This window comes from Stegodyphus dumicola, chromosome 11, assembly GCF_044657685.1.
Source record: "Stegodyphus dumicola isolate Sdum_Otavi_A_Nest chromosome 11, ASM4465768v1".
NCBI classification, from domain to species: domain Eukaryota; kingdom Metazoa; phylum Arthropoda; class Arachnida; order Araneae; family Eresidae; genus Stegodyphus; species Stegodyphus dumicola.
In genome coordinates, this window is record NC_140778.1 from 162628388 (window position 1) to 162650270 (window position 21883).

Sequence of the window (21883 nt, forward strand, 5' to 3'; positions counted from 1 at the left end):
TGCAACTATATACAAAATTTCCAACTATATACAAATATAACTATTGCTTTCACAAAGGAATAAATAATTTGCACGAGTTTTTGTAACCAAATTATAATATTAAAAAGTTTCATATTAAAAACTTAAGAGAAAAATCATTCAGTTTATGATATTTTAAAACATTGAAATGTTTGCTCTAGAAGAAATAAAAATATCTAATCTGATGTGCATATAAAAAATTTATTTCACTTATATACATATTTTACAAAGTCCGGAACAACTGCACTAGCATAACTGTTCCTCATTTCTTAAATACTCTCCTATGTCTGCTTGGTGATATGCAATTATTGCCAGGGGATCAGCATTCCGCGTCTCTTCTGCAGATTTTGCTGCTACTCCAAAACCCTGAAAAAGTATGATTATTATAAGATATTGAGACTTGTCATTTTCAGGATATTTTATAATTTACTTTCAAATATATATCACCATAAATGTTTAATATTATAGAAATATGGTACAGAACTAAATAAAAATATTACAAAGATTACACATATTTTTTCTTCATAAAAATTTTGTTACTTTAAATTTGTTTCACACTTTTTTCAAAAAATATTTTGATTTTTTTTTCAAAAATATGCTTTATATATACAAAAGTTTTATATATACTGTTTAATATTTCTAACCAAAATTAATATGCAGTCTGATTTTTAATAGTTTTTATTGATTTTTGTACATGCACACATAAACACATAGGGCATTATTTTAACTCCATGTACATTTCGAAACTGACATAAAATGTATATGGTTCTTGATGATGATTACATTTATCTAAGGTGCAATAAAAGACAGGTTTGCATTTTGATACATCAAGATTTTCAAAAGGTTTCTTATCCTTAATTTGTTAGAAAAGTTGGAGATGCCTGTACACACATATGCAACACAGTCTCAATCTATTATTTCCACAATGACCTTTTTCAACACGTACGATTCAAAATTTTTAGTTTCCAATCAAGTTCTACATTATTTATTTCCACATTATCACCTGTAAGTTGCAGGACCAGCGCTGCATTTCATGAATGGATGTTTAAGGAAAAAGTGCAAAATACATATTTGTGTCATTTTATTTTTGAATTATACTGTCAGCACAGCAATACAGTAATATTTTATATATGACTCTTAGCTTTATGTCCAGATTAATGACTTTTGAATATTATTTCATTATAGACTGGGATAAGTTCAGGACTGGCAGGTTAAAACAGCAATGGCCCAAACAAGCTTCTACCATAAAAATGACTTGAAATAACTGAAAACAGATCAAATTATTGCTAAGTAGTAGTAGGAAGATAACAAGTTCAGCTGCAATGTTTACAATATTTATTTAAAGGTTAAATATCATCATCAAAGTTTAGCTCAACATTTCCTATAAAGTAGTCTATAGTAGAATACCATTCAGCTACTCTTTTAAAATTCAAAGAATTTTTTCAATTTATTGTGAATAAATTAAAAAGCTAATAAAAAGCTTTTTCAAGCCACAGGATTCATACATATTTCTGCACACAGAAGTCAAGTACCTTTAAGGATTATCAATAAAAAAATTAGGAATCTATCAGAAAATGGGAAATGAATAAATTAAAGCAATTATCTACTCCTGAACTTTACTTTTGTAATTTCATTTTAGGAATACAACATACCTATATGCTGAATGCATTATTATTAAATATAATTTAATATTTAAAATAATTATACAACAAACTCAAGAATAAAATCAAATTTGTAAAATTTATCAAATAATTAGCATAAAGTTATAAAATTTATTGAAATAGTTATATTAAGTTTTACTAACAATTTTATGTTGATTCTTTCTTTTATGCCCTGTTTTATCATATACTCATTAAGTCTAGAGGTTTATGCAGATTTGATGTCAAGTGGTTAAAATGAGAAGTAAAACCATAAGAGCATGATTCATAACAGATGCATGGCCGTTGTCACCACTCACAATGCTGGTGCAGTTAGTAAGGATTGAAAGTTAGTTGTGCTTTGTCCATCTGAAGCAGTTAATAGCTTTGTGTAGGAATTGCTGGAGTCGAACTCACTTAATATACTGTAAAGTTCCACTAAGCCATTGAAGCACCTGAAGTGATAAGTTGTTTCATACTATTTCTAGTCTCATTAGGTGTAGAGAATAATGTTTGTCATGACGTGATGACCACGCATGCGCAGTTTAGCCGAACGGCCTGCAACGCCTCTCTCTCATGAGACTTACTAGAGAAGTAGTTAGTAGGGAGTAGTTAGTAGGGAGTAGTGAAGTAACGAAGGAAACGTGTTGTATGTCAGCTTAGATGCAAAATACGAAGTTATACTTGTGTGTTAATCGCTTGTACTTATTATTTTTATTTGTGTGTTAATAAAGTTTTGTGCCGTTAAAATGGCTGTTTTATGCAACGCACACAATACGATACGTCTACGGTAGGAATTAAATATGTATCCAGAATCTACACACCCAAGAAAAAGAAGGATATGACAGTGGTGTCAGAACAGGAGGATATGTCATGCAAAGTTCACGGATAAATGCGTAAGTGAGTCTTCAGAAAGGTAAGAAATTTGTTCAATTTACTTTGTGGTAAAGTGGAATTCAAGGTTACAAAAATGGCTGAAGAGCTAACGAAATCTAAGAAAGAACAGAAAGTTATTCGTTCAGCCATTACTAAAGTAACAAATGCTATTACTAAAGTAAAAAATGCTAAAGTAACTATGCCTATAACAATCATTAATTGCAGCAGGTAACCTTGAAGACCTTGAAGAATCACTGGAAATTTTAAAAGTAAAAGCTATTTCTTTGAAAGCGTTAGACGAAAAAATTAAAACTTTGACTGATGTTAATGACATTGAAACCGAAATCGAAAGTGCCTTGGAATACGAAGAAAAAATTGCGAAATGGAGCTTTAGAGGCACAAAATTATTGAAAGAAAAAAGAAATAGCAATAATTCGCTAGTTTCTAATGGTTCTTCTAATGATAGTAACAATTTATCTATTTCTGGTGTCGATAAAAGTTCTGATTATAATGTTAAATTGCCAAAGATTATGATTGATAAATTTTATGGGAATGCTGAAGTGTGGCAGACATTTTACAATTCTTTTGACATGGCAATAAATCAAAACGAAAAACTATCTAAAGTAGATAAGTTTAATTACTTGCTTAGCCTGTTAGGCGGTGCAGCTTTAAAAACAATAGAAGGCTTTTCTTTATCTCCAGAAAACTACGACGAAGCTTTTAAAATTCTCAAAGATAGGTATGGTCGAAAAGATCTCCTTATTAATTCTTACATACATAAACTTTTAAATTTACGGCCTGTCCGAAGTTCTAATGACATTAATTCTTTGAGGGAATTATATGATACCTGCAACGTACAAGTAAGGTCACTAAATTCGATAGGGGTCAAGACCGAATCGTATGGAAAGTTACTATACCCTTTGTTAATGAAATGCATACCTCAGGATATAACGCTTGATTTTGCTCGTCAAAACGCAGATGAGGAAACTTTTAATGTCGGCAACCTCATGAAATTTCTAAAACGGGAAATTGAAAGTCGCGAACGAACTTCATTAAATTTATTTTATTCTAAGAGTCACGCTAATTCTCTTGGAAGGCATTCACAACCAAATGAAAAGCGAAACAACTTCCACACTCAGAATTCATTCAACGCCAACAAATTTGGCACCAGCTATTCCCCTAATGTAAGCAAAATTGCAGTTGTTCGAACTTTCCTTTGCTTATTTTGCGAAAGCGAGAATCATGCTTCGGAAAAATGCGTTATGTCTCCGGAAGAAAGGAAAAAGAGTTTAATGGCTTCTAATCGGTGCTTTCTTTGTTTCGAAAGGAATTGTAGAATAAAAAATTGCCCTTCTCAATTAAAATGTAATTCTAAGTATCATAATATATTGTTGCATGAAGATAAGGAAAGGGTTGCTAAAGAAGAAATTAAGAATAATTCTAACGCCATAACTGCAAAGATTTCTTCTAAATATTTTACTGCGAATCAAGAAGTTAAAGAATTAATAGATGACTTGCTAACCGTTAAACTTATATGTGATGGTAAATTAATTAATGCAGTAGCAGATACAGGCACGCAATTAACCGTTGTCAAGGCCGACATTGTACCAGAAAAATACCGTACGCCACATGGAAGTGTTATCCTTACGTCAGCTTTCGGGCAAGCTTTAAAAGCTCCTCTCATTAACCTACCTTTAGTAATATATTCTGAAAATGATAAATTTATGTCACCTATTTTTATAACATGTGCAATGGTGGATAAGTTATGTAATGATTTACTCTTGTCGTTAAGTGCTTTTAATGAGTTAAGGGGAGATGATAAAAGAAAGTTTAATTTTGAATGTAAAAATGTAAACATTGCTACTGATAGTTTCGGTGAAATGCCTTTTCATGAAACTGAAAATTTTGACGAAATACTTAACCATGATAGGGAAAACCTAATTAATGAAAAAATGTAATGAAACTGTTAAGAAGATATTAGAATGTTGTGCGCTTGTATATGAAGATACAGGTAAGGATGATTCCAAAGGTAGCACGGGACACGATCAATGTGCTTCGGATTCAGAACTGTTTCGAGTGCAACAAATGAATGACCCATCTTTAAAAACATGCTGGCAAAATGTTAAGAACGGAAGTAATAACTTTATTGTTATTGACAACTTTTTGTATCATAAAGATAAAGTTCTAGGAGAAAGAGTTTACCAGTTAGTCGTTCCTAAAGAAAGAAGAAAACAAATTTTGGACTTAGCTCATTCTAGCTTATGGGGAAGCCACCTGCGAACCAAGAAGACAGCCGAACGTTTGAGATATTCGTTCTATTGGCCGGAAATCAAGAAAGATGTAAATGAATACTGCAGTGCTTGTACTTCTTGTCAACTTCAAGCGAAAAAGCGTCCCTTTGATGAAGTTCCGATTACGCCAGTAACACGTCCTAAAGAACCATTCCAGGTAATTAATGTGGATATCCTAGGACCTGTAGAGCCAAGCTGTAGAGGTTACAAATATGTTCTGTGTGCTGTTGATCAATGTACAAGATGGCCCGAAGCGGTGCCATTGAAGAATTTGAATGCCAAAGCAACATACGATGCATTGTTGCAAATCTTTTCATGCACAGGAATTCCTGAAATTGTTGCTTCAGATCAAGGAACTAATTTTACTGCTTCGTTGACCCAAGAGTTTTTGAAAAGGATCGGATCGTCCCCAAGGTTCTCGACTCCTTATCATCCAAGTTCAAATGGCCTGGTAGAAAGATTTAATGCTGTTTTAAAGGGAATGATACATCATACCGTTAGAGAACATTCGAAAGATTGGGAGAAACATCTACCGTATTTACTTTGGGCCTACCGAGAAGTTCCTAATGCTACGACTGGTGTTAGTCCGTTCCAAATGCTTTATGGAAGACGTCCTAATGGCCCGTTGTCTATTTTGAAAACGTCTAATGGACTAATGAAACTCCTGTTCCTCATGGACAGTTAAGTTCAGTTACCGATTATCTGAATGATTTGAAGACGAAATTGGAAAAAGCTGCTGAATACGCAGGACTTACAGATGTTGGAAAGCAAAAAGCTTATGCATTCTACCGTAACTGAAAGACTCGTCATAAAGAATTCAAGGAAGGTGACAGGGTTATAGTTTTAATCCCTGATAGCCAAAGCAAAGTTTATGCCAAATGGACGGGATCTGCTACGATCATCAAAAAGCATACTTAAAAAGCATATCAAAAAGCATTTGTTACATAGTACAAATGCTTGACAATTCATCGAAGCACGTTCACGCAAACAAGATACGAGAGTTCAATACCGCTGTGAATAATGTCGGTGTGATATATGATACAGATATTGATTTCGGCGAAGTTGAAAACGTTCCAAGAATTGTTCCACGGAAAGCAAAAGAACACTATTCTAATGAGGAATGTGATTTTACACACCTTGAACCGCATAAGAAGAAAGAACTTATGGAAATTTTAAGAAGGCATAAGAACCTAAGAACTGGTATTCCGAAAATCGCCAATGTGGGAGAACACAGCATGAAACTGAAACCTGGATGTATGCCAAGAAAGCAGAAACCGTATCGAATACCTGAAGTTCTAAGAAATGAAGTTGATCGACAAATAGATGAGCTATTGCAGCTAGGGCTAATTGTTGAGTCGGAGAGTGAATATGCACATCCGGTAGTTTGTGTATCCAAAAAAGACGGAACTGTTAGATTATGTGTGGACTATCGATACCTGAACTCACAGACGGAAACCGATGCCTTCCTGATGAAAAACACTGTAGACCTAATTTACCAGGTGTCAAAGTCCAAATACATCACTTTGATTGATCTTCTTAAAGGGAACTGGCAGATACGACTGAAGCCCGAGTGCCAACCTTTGACGTCGTTTGTGACCCACAGAGGACAATATGCCTTTATAGTTTTACCCTTTGGATTAAAGAATGCCGCTGCAACTTTTCAGAGAACTATGAACAAACTTCTCGCCGAACATAAAGACTACGCCGATTCTTATATTGATGACGTGATTATAGTTTCTGAAGACTGGAATACACATCTGGAACATCTTAACAAAGTCTTAAGTACGCTAGAAAAGGCAAATTTCACGGTTAATTTCAATAAGTGTGACTTTGCAAAGCATAAAATCAAATTTCTAGGACACATAGTTGGTTCCGGTTCACATGAACCTGACCCAGAAAAAGTTGAAGCCATGCAGAATTTAGAAGTTCCCCGGACTAAGAAAGATGTAAGAAGTATTTTAGGACTATTATCGTATTACCGGTCTTACGTACCCAATTTTTCTGCGATAGCACAACCTTTAACGGCAATAACAAAAAGAAGGGCTTTGAACGAAATTACTTGGTTGAAGGAACACGATGAAGCGTTTATTCAACTAAAACGTGCCATTTGCAATGCCCCTAAATGTTACTCTCCAAATTTTAGTTTGCCTTTCATCATTTACGCAGACGCATCGGCATACGCTGTAGGAGCTTGTTTAGCTCAACAAGATGAAAATAGTGTAGAACACCCAATAGCCTTCACTAGTAAAAAGTTGACCGAGACACAAAGAAATTACGCTGTTATTGAAAAGGAAGCGTTTGCCGTTATCTTTGCCCTGAAGAAGTTTGAAGCTTATATCTTCAGTTCTGAGATAGTCATCGTTAGTGATCATAACCCTCTTAGATTTCTCACCGAATGTTCTTCACATAGTTCTCATTTACAACGCTGGTCTTTAGCATTACAGCGATTTCATGCAGTGGGAGCATGACTGACGTTATGAACTATGAACTATAAGACATTTTGACTGTTTAGTTTGATTTTTTTTTTTTTGCTAAAATGCTAAATTTTGTTTTTCTAACGTTAGGTAATGTGTTTATAGATTTAGCCAGGGTTTGCTAAAGTATTATGTTTAATGGTAATGATTGATTTGCATTGTCTCGTTTATATGATAACTGCTTATATGACTATGATTATGTGAAGGATTTAAGATTTAAGTTTGAAAAGTTAATTGAATGTTACATCCTTTTAAATGAATAGGATTACTGAATTTATGTTGAAGTAATTTTAATTTAAAATGGTAAGAATTGGTTAATTAAGTTTGAAAATTTCATAAATGTTATTTTATTTTGTTTCAAGAAATGTTTATATATGTGAATTTGACAAGTCATTGAAAGACGCAATCAAATCTTTTCGAGGGGAGGTGTCATGACGTGATGACCACGCATGCGCAGTTTAGCCGAATGGCCTGCAACGCCTCTCTCTCATGAGACTTACTAGAGAAGAGTAGTTAGTAGGGAGTAGTGAAGTAACGAAGGAAACGTGTTGTATGTCAGCTTAGATGCAAAATACGAAGTTATACTTGTGTGTTAATCGTTTGTACTTATTATTTTTATTTGTGTGTTAATAAAGTTTTGTGCCGTTAAAATGGCTGTTTTATGCAACGCACACAATACGATACGTCTACGGTAGGAATTAAATACGTATCCAGAATCTACACACCCAAGAAAAAGAAGGATATGACAATGTTTAATGTTAACTTTTACAATTACGCAATCTGAAATCAGCACGTATGCTAGATTCAATGCGCTGATAAATGGGCACGTTTGCTAGATTTGGCGCTTTTGCGCATACATTTTCGCTGAAATTCTTTTTACGGTCCTCAAAACGGAATAGTACCGACAATTCTTAAATATAGGCAAATAAATGTTCTATTTAATAAAAATGAATTAAATGCATAAATGTGTAATATAAAATAAAGAATTACATAACTTTGAGTTCATGGAAATTCGGATTTTATACATAAAATGAAACCATAATCATATTTTTACCCACTCATTTAACCCTTTAGTTCCTAATGGACACATAAGTCCCAGAGATTAGATTTCATTCTCTATTAGAAAATAAAAGCAACTTTTAATTATTATTATTATTTATTATTTTTTGCATTTGCAGTATTTTTAAGGATTTAGGGAACAAACAAATATAAGACTAAAGAAACCTGGCCTATTTTGCCACATGTGTCAGGTTGTACTTTGTAAAGATAGCTTTATGCCATATCATATTTAATTTGTACTGCAAGAATAAAATATTTGGTACATTTCATATAACTTTATTATTTATTCGCATGCAGTGTTAAGGTTATTGGAACAACGATCCTAGATGATTGGGACAAATTGTCCCTGGAGATTTCCAGAAAATGGAAAAAAGTTAAAAACTTTAAACTCGTATTACACTTTTCATAGTTAAATTTTAATCATGCAAGAGTCGGGCGAAAATGGTTATGAAACAAGGAAAGAGATGGAAATGGGAAAACTTTAACCTTACGAGTATTTCATAAAATTGGTAACAAAGTATTTAAAGCAATACAACTTTAAACAAAATTTAACAAACCTAAATCACACAAAAGTACTTACAAGGGGAAGATCATTCAAAGAGTAAACAACAACACCTCGATATTTAATTGTGTTTTCAGAAATTCTTGCTAGACCAGTCTTTAATATATTATGACCATATAAAAATTGCTGTTCAGCATTAGCCTTCAGCCATATTTTGTGCTAGAAGAAGATATAAATTCATACATTACATGTTTGATATACACAGATCACAACTGCAAAATAAGACTTTTTATTCATATTTACCTAAAAAATGCTTATCACATCTTTTAATTAGGATATATATGCTAAGTATCTATGCTATATTTTATTACTATAAAATACAGCTATACTGGATTTTATTACATAATCAGTTTAAATGATACTTATATTTAATTTCATTTAAAGATTAAATCTAGTTAAAAATTAAACCTTTTTACTTCTATAAGATATAATTTAAAAAAAATTCTATTCTTTAATTCTGTGAAAGCATACAAACTCACACCTACCAACATTACAGAATTATTTTATTTCATAAAGCATTCAAGCCGTTTGCATTTCAATTAAAATAAAGCAATGAAATTCACATTTCTTTCTGAAGATTTAAAATAAATTTAATCTTGTTTATTCTCCATAAAAATTGAACTAAGAAATTATTTCCTTTTTGCCTAAAATAAAACTCACAGCCTCTTTTATTACAGTACAAAGTCTTTAATCCGGACCTCAAAGCTACAACCTTTCTGCGCATGCGTAGCGTTTAATATATAACGGACAGTATAAGCTAGGCTAAAATTATCTATTTCAGTTAATGTTGCAGATTGCGTTGTTTCTTAATCTTCTAATTGGATTCGGCTTATTATTTTTTGCAGACTGTTAGAGCAATTTTATAAAAAGTAAGCTTGAACTTTCGATTATGTCAAAAAGAGTTTCCGATTCTGGAGCTGCCAAAGGATCTACAAACCGAAAGCATGTTTTGATGTCATCAAACAAAAAGTGGAATTGCTGCAAAAAATGGATAAAGGCATGAAGAATGTGACAGAAAGGTTAGTGAAAACAGAAAAATTTTGATTGACCAGTTAGTCAATATTCTCGGCATAGCAATTACAGGACTTGAACAGCGGAACACTGAAACTGAACAAGAAATTATGTCTGTTTACAGAATTAAAGAGAAAGTATTAGCACATAAAACGAAGCAACTTAAACAGCTTGCATTGAAAGAAATGTTTAATAAAGTAAACAAATAAATATTAAGCCTTTTTTTGTAAATTTTGATACCCTTTAGATCATAATTGCTCTTATTTCATAAATTATGGTTTCATATTTTTATTTTTATAATTTCTGAATGCCATCTTACCAGATTTAAATTGATGATCTATAATCCGGAAAATCCCCTAATCCGGAATCGTCGAAGTCCCGACAGGTCCGGATTAAAGACTTTGTACTGTACCAATCAACTAAAACTAATACGTTTTTTTCAATTAGTGAAACAATACAAATTATATTTTTTTGCACTCAGGTTTGCCTGAAATTTATGGCCCGCCGTCTATATATAACAAAGTGTATTCAACAAATGTTTTAATGGGATGCCACACTTTTTATCAAAACACTTTGCATTCCAAGTCCATTTTTTATTCAATGAATTAAAAAAAAATCTACCGATATTTTCATTCTATCATGAAAAGAATATTTCATTGGTTGAATTTACTACGCTACATACAGTTATGTACAAATATCTATTAATAACAAATTTAAATATCTCAGGAACTGTGTTAACTATAGCATGATCTAGATTTGTTTTCTGAAAGAGAAACTTTAAGTTCTATTACCAACACAAAATAATTCCCTCATTTAATTACAGGTGAAAAATTCTGCATATCTACTTTAGTTATTTGACACGTCACGCTGAGATTCAGTCTCTCTTGAAATGTTCTGCAACATATCACAGATTAATAGTGACAATACTTTCCTGAAGGTTATCCAAGCCTTGCATAATTGAATAATGGGCTGTTATGCAATATGCAACTAGACATTTTTGGTCATGGGTAAAAAGTAAATACAGACTCCACTAACTTAAATATTAAAAATTGGAGATGTATTCTAAGCACGTAGATACAATGAAAAGCCACAGAAAGAAGGTGAATACTGACCTAAAGCTAGTGTATAATAAAGAAACTTAAAATTCTAATATAATTTTTATTTAGGCTTCAGATTTGACATTACCTCTTCTATGGAGATAAAAAAGCTGAGAAATTCTGGTAGTTTGGCATGGATTTTGTCTTGATGTATCCCTAAAAAATCTATGGGAATCATTAAATGGAGCTTTCTCTCTAATTGAAAATGATGGTTATGATTTTGGAAATTTCAATTTGGTGAAACCAATAAAAATGTACATAACCCCTAAAAAGGTGATAAGTTTCATCAAGAAGTCCCAGACGACATACGGCTGTACAGAATCATAAAAGTATTTTGATTACTGATACTGTCTTGCTGCCCTATTAATAACAAAATATGTAAGTTCGTGACTTTTCTGCATGTGTGTGCAAATAATCAAAAAATACCAATATTTTGCATTAAAAACTTATAAAACAAATATTGTTTATGATATCAGTTTAGTGTTTAAAACATTCATAGAAACCTAATTTGATAAATCTCCATTTAAGAAACATTTTTATAAGATTACTTCACTTTGTCAACTAGAGTCTTCCAAGACTTCTAAATTATAATTTTTAAAGCATATCTTTATTAAAAATATTACTAAATAATACAGACCTTAGCATAAGGGGCAATGTAATCTAAAGCTGTGATATGAAACTTAAACTGTAAAGACTTTGTAAATTTTCCAAAGCAGGTTCCCAAGCTCAAAATTGCTTCTTTGGGTATATTACAGGCAAGTTTCATATTTACTTCACTGGAAAAATAGATATTACATAAATTGTAACTTATCTGCAAACATAAAAATATACTAAAGAGAAGAGTTATTACTTTATATTTACCTGACATAAAATACTCTGTTCTTGTGTAATCTGAAGCAATAAATGCCGTCTGGACGATCTATTAATAATTTCACATTCTCTCCAATACTGAAAAAGATATTTTAAAGTGATTTGAATGCATAACTATTAACCATGTCACTTTATATTATCTATCTGGTTAGTAACAATAAAAACACAGTCATTATCAAAATACTTAATTAAAAAATCATTTCCTGAAACAAAAAATAATAATAGTTAACAATATACGTATACATGTACAGTGGGAACTCTATAAAATATCTGGCATACAGAGAGGGGGTCCAAAACCAACAGTTTTTATAAAGAAATGTGTGTGCAGAAATGACACATTGCGGTGATATGTCATTTGAAATCTTCACACCTATTTCTGCGTTAATGGATGGGGAACCCCACCAAATTGCATCAAGATAGTTGCATTAATACATAAGTATCTACTTACCTACTGCTACTTTTCATGTAGTTTAATATTACAATACCAATAGTTTCTTTTGGTTCCAATAATGGCTCATGGGGAGTAGGTCACCCGATGCGGGAATATCCTTAATTCTTCAACAATGATCAAATTTTTATTTCCTTCTTATGACTGTCATCTCTCTTTCAGGAGGAGGGGACTAAGGAAGGGTGGGGTGGCTTTTTAATTTCAAAGTCAATTTCCATCATGAGACGTGTCCCCATTTAAACAATGGGATGCATATGAGGATTAGACGGAAAAATGAATGGAAGCTTGCCACCGCTTTACTCATTATCATTTATTTGCTTATTTATCACAGTTCATGCCATGGCACAGATAATCTGTCGAGAACAGCAATGCATTTGAAGCCATTTTGAATGCAATGCTACACGTTACGCAAATCAAAACACAGATTTTTATCACCAAAAGATTGTTTGTGGTGTACCTGCAAAGATACTTATGAGTTATACAAACCACTTTAGTAGAAGCTGCCATATTCTGGTAATCATGGTCATAATAATCCTCAGATTTTGTAGGTACATATTTTGTAGAGAAGTGTGCATTATGATGAATGATAATATTCTGATTCATGGTAAAGGAGCAATAGTTAAAGTGGATGAGAGTAAGTTTGGAAAAATTATATATGGAAGAGAAAAGCCTGTAGACGGCCACTGGGTACTATTGAAAGAGGGATGAACTGATTTTTTTTTAGAGATTGAAAACAGATTAAAGATGAGTTTTGAGAGAACGATAGTTGGATGAGTGTTGCCAAGATCCTCTGTGGTTTTAGACTGCTGGAAAGCATTATGGTGGGCTGAAAAAATTTAGGTTTTGACCATATTATCATCAACCACTGTCTGCCCTTTGAGGATACTGAGACGGGTACGCACACCAATTCCATGCAGGGTCCAAACATAATTTGCATCGAAGTACAAATCACATTGATGGCAAATTTGGTTCATACTTAGCTGAATATATGTAAAGAAAATGGCACAATCTCTGAATGATGAAACTCTTTATGCGTTTCTAATTGTGATTATAAACCTTTATTTGCCAGAAACTACAGATAAACATGAGTAATTTTTTTTCAAAGTGGGAGGTTGCCGGGGTGTCCTGCCTGACATGAAATTTGTAAAAAGAATATCAAACTCCTCAAAAAAGACGTTTTATTCCAGTTTTGCTGAAAACAGTAAGGGGAAAAAACATCAGATTTTTTTCAATTACGTTTCTTTAAATTTAAAAAATTTGTGTAATTTTTTTAAATATTTGTTCATTTCTTGGTTGCCATTTTATTTACATTTCTGATGAGTGTCTCGGGGAGGTTACAATCCTAAAGATGTCCCCAGAAAAATGGCAAATTGCCAATTTTCAAAAAATTGCCAAGCAGTGGGCTAAAGTACATTTTCACCTTAAAACAATTTTCTTATTTATTATTACACTTTTTTCCTTATGTTAGGTTATTATAATTATTTTTGGTAAGAGTCTGGTGATTTTTTACAGTTCCGGTAACAGAACTGTATCCTTTTATCTGGTACTTGCAGAACAATTCACACAGAACGTGTTGCAATTTAAAAATTGTGGCTTATTTTTTATGACAGCAATTACTACACTTATTCCTCCAAAATCCGAAAAACTTAATCATCCAGTATGTAAGTGCAAATTTCAAATGTCAACGGAGGCTTAATTTAAAAAGGAAGTCACATTGTAGTATTATACTAAACATTGAAGGATGTGGGTGAAAACTTTTACAGTATTATAATAAATACAGTCAAAAGTCGTTAATCCGGACTTCGGTGATTCCGGATTATAGATCATCAGTTTAAATCTGATATGATGGCATGCAGAAATTATAAAATTAAAAATATGAAACCGTAATTTATGAAATAAAGAATAATTATGATCTAAAGGGTATCAAAATTTACAAAAAAAAAAAAGCTTAATATTTATTTTTTTACTTTATTAAACATTTCTCTGAATGAAAGTTGTTTAAGTTGCTTCATTTTATGTGATAATACTTTCTCTAATTCTATAAAAAGACATAATTTCTTGTTCAGTTACAAAGTTCCGCTGTTCAAGCCCAATAATTGCTGTGTCGGGAATACTGACTAATTTGTCAATCAAAATTTTTTCGGTTTCAATAACATCTGTGTCACTTTCTTCACTATCGGAAGCGAATTATAATGATGAGGAATTTGATTTAAATCATATCAAAGACGGAGTACATCGAGATGAAATACTACAATTAGTAAGGAATTATAAGCCAAATATAATAAAAACATCTGCCCTGAAGATAAGGATAGTGCTGACAGATCAACTTCCAATTCATTGCGCGCTGCTGCTCCCCCCCTCCACCACAAAGCAGCGTGAAATTGATAAACAGATTTCGTAACGGTTAGAGAAACAAATGCCTTTATCCATTTTTTGCAGCAATCCACTTTTTCTTTAATGGACTTCGAAACATACTTTCGCTTTGTAGATCCTTTACATATTAGTAAATATATATCGGAAATTCTATTTGACATAATCGAAAGTTCAAGCTTACTTTTATAAAATTGCTCTAACAGTCTGCAAAAAATAATAAGCCGGATCCAATTCGAAGATTAAGGAACAACCCAATCTGCAATATTAACTGAATTAGATAATTTTAGCTTAGCTTATACCGTCCGTTATACATTAAATGCGCATGCGCACACACATATTCGCAGCCGTAAAGGTCTTGCGTGCATGCGTCAACGTGACGCATGAACAGAAAGTTTATAGCTTTGAGGTCCGGATTATGGGTTTCCGAATTAACGACTTTTGACTGTATAAGTGACAACAAGAAGAACCGACACACAGCATAGTTAAAACGTACATTTATGAGGGAAAGGACAGGCTTGCTGATGTCGCATTAGAGAAAACAGGTGTAGTGTCTTTTGATGGAAGCAAAAGTAATTAATTCCTCAAGCTTTCCAACAAGACTTTACGCATCGGAAACTGCTAAGTGTTAAAACTTATTAGTGTGTTATTCAACTTAACCATGAACTGCACATTTCTGTTTATTCCTGACAGTAAATGATAAAACATACTAGAATGATGCATATTGTATGCACTCATAATACAGCATAACTAGTTCTAATGTTAGAAAAAGGGAGTCCATTTGGATTCACACCAAATATCAACCTTGGTTTTTTGCTAACCCAGAATCAACTGTTTCCCCAATGTTACAGCAACCATATTTTTGTTATGTGCCAAAGTTTCTCTTAAGTTTAATCTGACTAGTACTTCGTAGTTTAGAGATCGAGGGCTACATGATTTGTAGTATGTGTATCACATGCTACAAATTGCATACTTTGAATTTTGACTATATTTCGAACTGCTGTTGGTTTTCGTGGGGGAACGTGCAGAATCAGCCATTGCTTGGCGCGTTTTTAAGAATTGCACAAATTTGGTATTCGTTACACATCGACTTATTTTCACTTTCACTAACATAAGAGGACTGCACTAATTCAGCACTGTGCACTTCCTCGATTTTGTCCATGTACACATCGATGGATTTTCACTTAAAAAGTCAAAGGAAATTGAAAAAAATCCAATTCTTCTTACTCTTGTAAAAAGCGCCAAACATAACGCATCAAATAAGGGGGCGATTATGCACTTCACCCATTTTCGTTAGCTGGCAGGTTCTAATTAATTGCTGGGTTGTCACTTTCACAAAGATTTATTGCTCGTAAGATAAATATTCATTTTTCTTTCTCATGATTAGGAGTGAAATGACAGGAAAGTTATTATTGACTGGAGATGAATGAAGATTCATACTATACACACAGTATATACCATCAAAAGTCGTTAATTCGGACACCCATAATCCGGACCTCAAAGCTAAAAACTTTCTGCACATGCGCCCGTAAGACCTTGACTACTGCACATATGCGTGTGCGCAAGTGCAGAATACGTTTTTGCCTGCGCGTTTAATGTTAACGGACGGTGTAAGCTAAAATTATCTAATTAGCTATTTCAGTTAATGTTAATGATTGCGTTGTTCCTTAATCTTCGAATTGGATCCCGCTTATTATTTTTTGCAGACTGTAAGAACAATTTTATAAAAGTAAACTTGAACTTTCGATTATGTCAAATAGAATTTCCGATGCTGGAACTTCCAAAGGATCTACAAAACGAAAGTATGTTTCGATGTCCAACAAACAAAAAGTGGAATTGCTGCAAAAAAATTGATAAAGATATGAAGAATGTGAGGTTGATCTTTACAATAATGGTAACTGGTAGTTTGGCGACATTTTGGAGGCGATAAAGGTTACTACCTGGGACTTTGGTAATAATGTGAGCAGTACTCAGTTCCGATTACGCATTATTTTGCGTGAGGGAAATGAGAGATCATGGGATATGTCGTGATATTAATGGACGAATTACGGCTCTTTAATCGGAAAAGGGGGGAAATCGGGAAAAAATGTGGAAATTTTGTATTTAGCTTTATTCTGTGTTGTGTGAAACAGTGTTGTTAAATTTTTGGATCCCATGGCCCTAACTAAAGTGAATTCGAAATGGGTATTTAGGCATTGTGATAAAGAGAAGTTTGCTTTTTATTTAGCGGAGGAAGTATGGAGGAAAAATTCGCAGAAAAAATCTTTCAATAATTTTATTGAATGAATTAGAAAAGTGTATCCGCCACGTAATCAAGATTCTGAAGAAGATTAGGTAAGTTAGTATTTTTAATTATTTGAGGATATTATTTTTATGCATTGTTCTAAATGTAATGTGGAAAGGAATTTGGTATTATTGGGAAAATTGTAATTAGCAATGATTTAGTTTAAAGTAATTAGGATTGTAAGGTAATTTTTATTAATTTAATGTATGTGCTCATTTATATTTTAGGTAGTGTTTTTGAATTTAATTATATTTTAATGAAATGATAGTTATTTTGTGAATTTTATGTTTGTAGGAATTTGGTATACGTTTCAGTTGAAGTAAACGTGCATGGAAATAATTTAAATATTTGATACTAAGTATTTGTAATGCTTGTGGTATGAATTCGTTGGTGACGTTTATAATATAATAGATGATTTAGAGGTAAAAGTTTTTGGATATTTTATTTATTTTATATGTGGAAATGTTCATATTTGAAAAGGGTAAATACTTTTTCGCGATCAGCTAATTTCATATATGTTCTTTTTACCGGGTTTAAAGATTGAGAAAATTGTCATGTATTTTCGTGAAATTTTTCTAATTTATGAGAAAAAAGGGTACTATTCGGTTTTGAGGGCCGTAAAAAAATTGCAACAAAAATGTATGCGCAAAAGCGCCAAATCTAGCAAACGCGCCCATTTAACAGCGCGCCAAATCTAGCGTACACGTTGATTTCAGATTGCGTAAGTTTACATAGTTCTATATTTCTTAAGCCGCCATTGACATACTAGTTTAATTTTTAAATCCTTTTTTGATATCCTACAGATTTAACAATTTGGGAATTGCCCATGACGAAAAGTCGGCAATAGAATTTTGGGTAAAGTCCAGATTCACCCACTGCTTGACGCGTTTTTAAGAACTGCACATGCTCGGTATTCATGTGCACATCGACCTATTTTCACTTAAAAAAAGTCCTAGAATTAAACAAAAATGGCACCGCGCACACCCTTGACTTTATCTATGTACACATCCACCTATTTTCACTTAAAAAGTAAAAGAAAATTGACAAAAATCCAATTGATTTTACCCTTGTAAAAAGGGGCAAACAAATAAGTGAGCGATTCTGCACTTTACCGAAAATATTTTCAAAGAAAAGGCATCATTCATTATAGACAATTACGTTTGAACAACCAACGAGATGAAATTATGCTTTAGCAATAAGTCGGTAGCGAAATTATGCTTTAGCGATAGTCGGTAGCGAAATAGCGAATAATTTATCCATTCAGTTATGTTTAGCAATTTTTATATAAATATAATAATGATCTGAAATAGTTATTCACTCTTATGCTTCCATTCAGTCATATTTAGCCTTTTTCATATAAATTATAATAATAAAAAAGTATTATATGAAATTAACCTTTCATCTAAATGAAAACATCAATCTTAGATAGTTATTTACTATTATACTTCCTTTCTTGCCGAAATTATTTTTGGCAGCATTGGCATCAACAATAGTTTGGCGATTTTTTACGGCCCTCGAAACCGAATAGTACCGAAAAAAGCAGTGTACATGGATATAGTGAAGAGTGTGCGAAATGCCATTTTTGTGCAATTCTGGGATGTTTTTTTAAGTAAAAATAAGTCGGCATGTACATGGTTTATGTGTATGTGTTATTTTGAAAAACGCATAAGGAGTATGGTATTGTGCACTTTTTCCCAATTTTGCAGTGAATATTTGTCATGATTAAGCAGTTTTGTTTGATAAAATTTCTAGCATAAGTGTAATTCGGCTAGTAGATTGTTGGAAGAAGTGTTCAGTAGATAAGAAGAAAAGAAACATGTCTTTACTTCGTGAAGACAAAATGGTGGTGGGGAAAAAAAAAATAGAGGGTTGCTGTAGGAGAGTTGGTTGCCAAATTTTCGCCAAGTTACCATAATGTAAAGATCAACCGAATGTGACAGAGAGGTTAGTGAAAACGAAAAAATTTCGATTGACAAGTTAGTCGGTATTCTCGGCACAGCAATTAACGGGACTTGAACAGCGGAACTTTGTAACTGAACAAGAATTTATGTCTGTTTATAGAACTAAAGAGAAAGTATTATCACATAAAACGAAGCAACTTAAACAACTTACATTGAAAGAAATGTTTAATAAAGTAAACAAATAAATATTAAGCCTTTTTTTTGTAAATTTTGATAACCTTTAGATCATAATTGTTCTTTATTTCATAAATTACGGTTTCATATTTTTAATTTTAGAATTTCTGCATGCGATCTTACGAGATTTAAACTGACGATCTATAATCCGGAAAAATCGATAATCCGGAATCGCCGAAGTCCCGACGAGTCTGGATTAACGACTTTTGACTGTACTATGCATAACTATACATATTCTTTGAATGAACTGTTTACTACTCATCATATATGTCCCGTTTTTACTCCTCATCATAAACTCGTCAAATCCATGTGCACAGCCATCTTGGTAACATTGTTTTTTTTGGCGTTATAAAAATTGTCAACAATATCAAGGGGCACCCAAGTGCAAATTTTTACTGCATGACTTTTCAAAGTTTATCGTTATTTGTAGACTACATGATTTGTTTGCAAAATGTTTTGAATTCGAAGTTTTAAAAATCTCTTCCAGGACATTTACCTGAAAGTATCCGTGCAGAAATGGCCCCGTTCACTTAAGAAATCAACTGATTAGGAAACAGGGTGAATCTTCACATTATGGTAACTTGGCGATTTTTTGACGACCAACCCTGCAAAAGCAACCTGCTAGGGTACTCTTCTGTTTTGAGGGCCGTAAAAAAATTGCGGCGAAAATGTATGCACAAAAGCGCCAAATCTAGCGTACGCGCTGGTTTCAGATTCCATAAGTTTATATAGTTCTATATTTCTTAAGATGCCAATGAAATACTAGTTTAATTTTTAAATCCTTTTTTGATATCCTATAGATTTAACAATTTGGGAATTGCCCATGATGAAAAGTCTGCAATAGAATTTTGGGTAAAGTTCAGAATCACTCATTGCTTGACGCGTTTTTAAGAATTGCACATATTCGATATCCATGTGCAAATCGACATATTTTCACTTTAAAAAAAATCTAGAATTGCACAAAAATGGCACTACACACACCCTTCACTTTATCTATGTACACATCGACCTATTTTCACTTAAAAAGTAAAAGACAATTGACAAAAAACCAATTGTTTTTACCCTTGTAAAAAGCGGCAAACAAATAAGCGAGCGATTCTACACTTTACTGAGAATATTTTCAAAGAAAAAGCATCATTCGTTATAGAAAATTACGTTTGAACAACCAACGAGATCAAATTATGCTTTAGTGATAAGTCGGTAGCGAAAGAGCGATGCAGGCATCCATTCGGTTATGTTTAGCAATTCTTATATAAATTATAATAATGATCTGTAATAGTTAACACCTGTTACTTGTCTTTTGCTTCCATTCAGTCATGTTTAGTCTTTTTCATATAAATTATAATAATAAAATAGTATTATATGAAATTAACCTTTTATCTAAATTAAAACATCAATCTTAGATAGTTATTTGCCATTATTATACTTCCTTTCTTGGCGCAATTATTTTTGGCAGCATTGGCATCAACAATAGTTTGGCGATTTTTTACGACACTCAGTGTTGGTGTATTTAATTATGGCAAAGCACACAAGGGCTATCTGCCTAAGGGGAGGGATGCCTTCATGGAGGACATTCTAAGGAAAACTGGCTCGTATACATGTTACACATGGGGAAAACCACGAAAACGCCCATGCAGCCAGCCCGTTCGCGGGATTCGAACCTCGGACTGAGCTACCAGTGTTCAGCGACTTTACCGCTCGACCGTTGGTGGGCCTTACAGCCTTCGAAACCGAAGAGTACTCCTGCTAGTTTTTTTTTTTTTGGACGCCATTTTGTTTTCACAAACCCTTTTTTTTTTTACTCAACATTTTTTTCAACAATCTGCTAGCCGAATTACGCTTATGCTAGAACTTTTATGGAACAAAAGTGCTTGATCATGACGAAGATTAGGTGCGAAATTGGGAGAAAGTGCAGAATCGCCCACTGCTTCGCACGTTTTTAAGAATTGCACATACACGCTATCCATGTACACGTCGACCTATTTTCACTTAAAAAACATGCCAGAATTTCACAAAATGGCATTGCGCACACTCTTCATTTTATTCATGTACACATCGACCTATTTTTATTTAAAAGTCAAAGAAAATTGACAAAAATCCATATTCTTCTTACTCTTGTAAAAAGCGCCAAACAAATAAGTGGGCGATTCTGCACTTTAGCAGCGAAATCGTTTCTAAGTGATTATTAGCTAAAATCACGATTGGAATTTTCCGGAAAATGTCACATGACATGTCTCATGATATCTCAGACAAAATAATCTGTGATTCGAACTGTGTACTTCTCAGATTATTGTTAAAGTCCTACCTAGTAACCTTTATCGCCTTACCAAAATGTCGCCAAATTACCTGTTACCATATTCCAAAGATTAGCCGGAAACAGTTATACTAAAAAAATGCCTCATTAAAATTTTATTAAGATTTAACTGTTTATAACAAGTAGTTATAAATACTTACTATTTTGATAATTTTTCAAATAGAACTCTTGTCTCCTCATCCGTAAGCGGTCGCATATTAAAATGCTTCAAAAGGCAAGAATATAATCACAGTACTTAATTATAACTAGCTTACAATTACAAATTCAAATTTTCGGTTTTACACGTGCAGTTTTTATTTTTTTTCGAAACGTCAGAGTGTTGAGTTGAACAAACGCTGCTCTTCCGTTTCTAATAAATGATAACGATGTTGATTTAAAAAAAATGAGAAATTAAAACTCAAAAACATTCTTTTTCTGTATGGCAAATGTAGCAATAA

At 32.9% G+C, this 21883-nt stretch overlaps 1 protein-coding gene across 1 annotated transcript; it reads right to left on the reverse strand.

Annotated features, from left to right (window-relative positions):
• Nucleotides 1-200: 200 nt before the first annotated feature.
• On the reverse strand, nt 201-21771 carry LOC118190471 (60S ribosome subunit biogenesis protein NIP7 homolog). Its single transcript, XM_035361181.2, has 5 exons — nt 21587-21771; nt 11887-11973; nt 11663-11801; nt 8936-9076; nt 201-384 (listed from the first exon to the last, which is right to left on the reverse strand). Exons 1-5 carry the CDS (start codon nt 21640-21642, stop codon nt 265-267), a joined length of 543 nt encoding a protein of 180 aa, XP_035217072.1. The 5' UTR covers nt 21643-21771; the 3' UTR covers nt 201-264.
• Between the last annotated feature and the right edge of the window lie 112 nt (nt 21772-21883).

Coding starts and splice junctions, on each gene's coding strand:
- LOC118190471 (XM_035361181.2), bottom strand. CDS start 21,642: ATGCGACCGCTTACGGATGAGGAGACAAGAGTTCTATTTGAAAAATTA. Junction 11,802..11,886: donor AACAGAGTATTTTATGTCAG/GTAAATATAAAG, acceptor CTATTTTTCCAG/TGAAGTAAATATGAAACTTG. Junction 9,077..11,662: donor ACATTGCCCCTTATGCTAAG/GTCTGTATTATT, acceptor ATCTTCTTCTAG/CACAAAATATGGCTGAAGGC.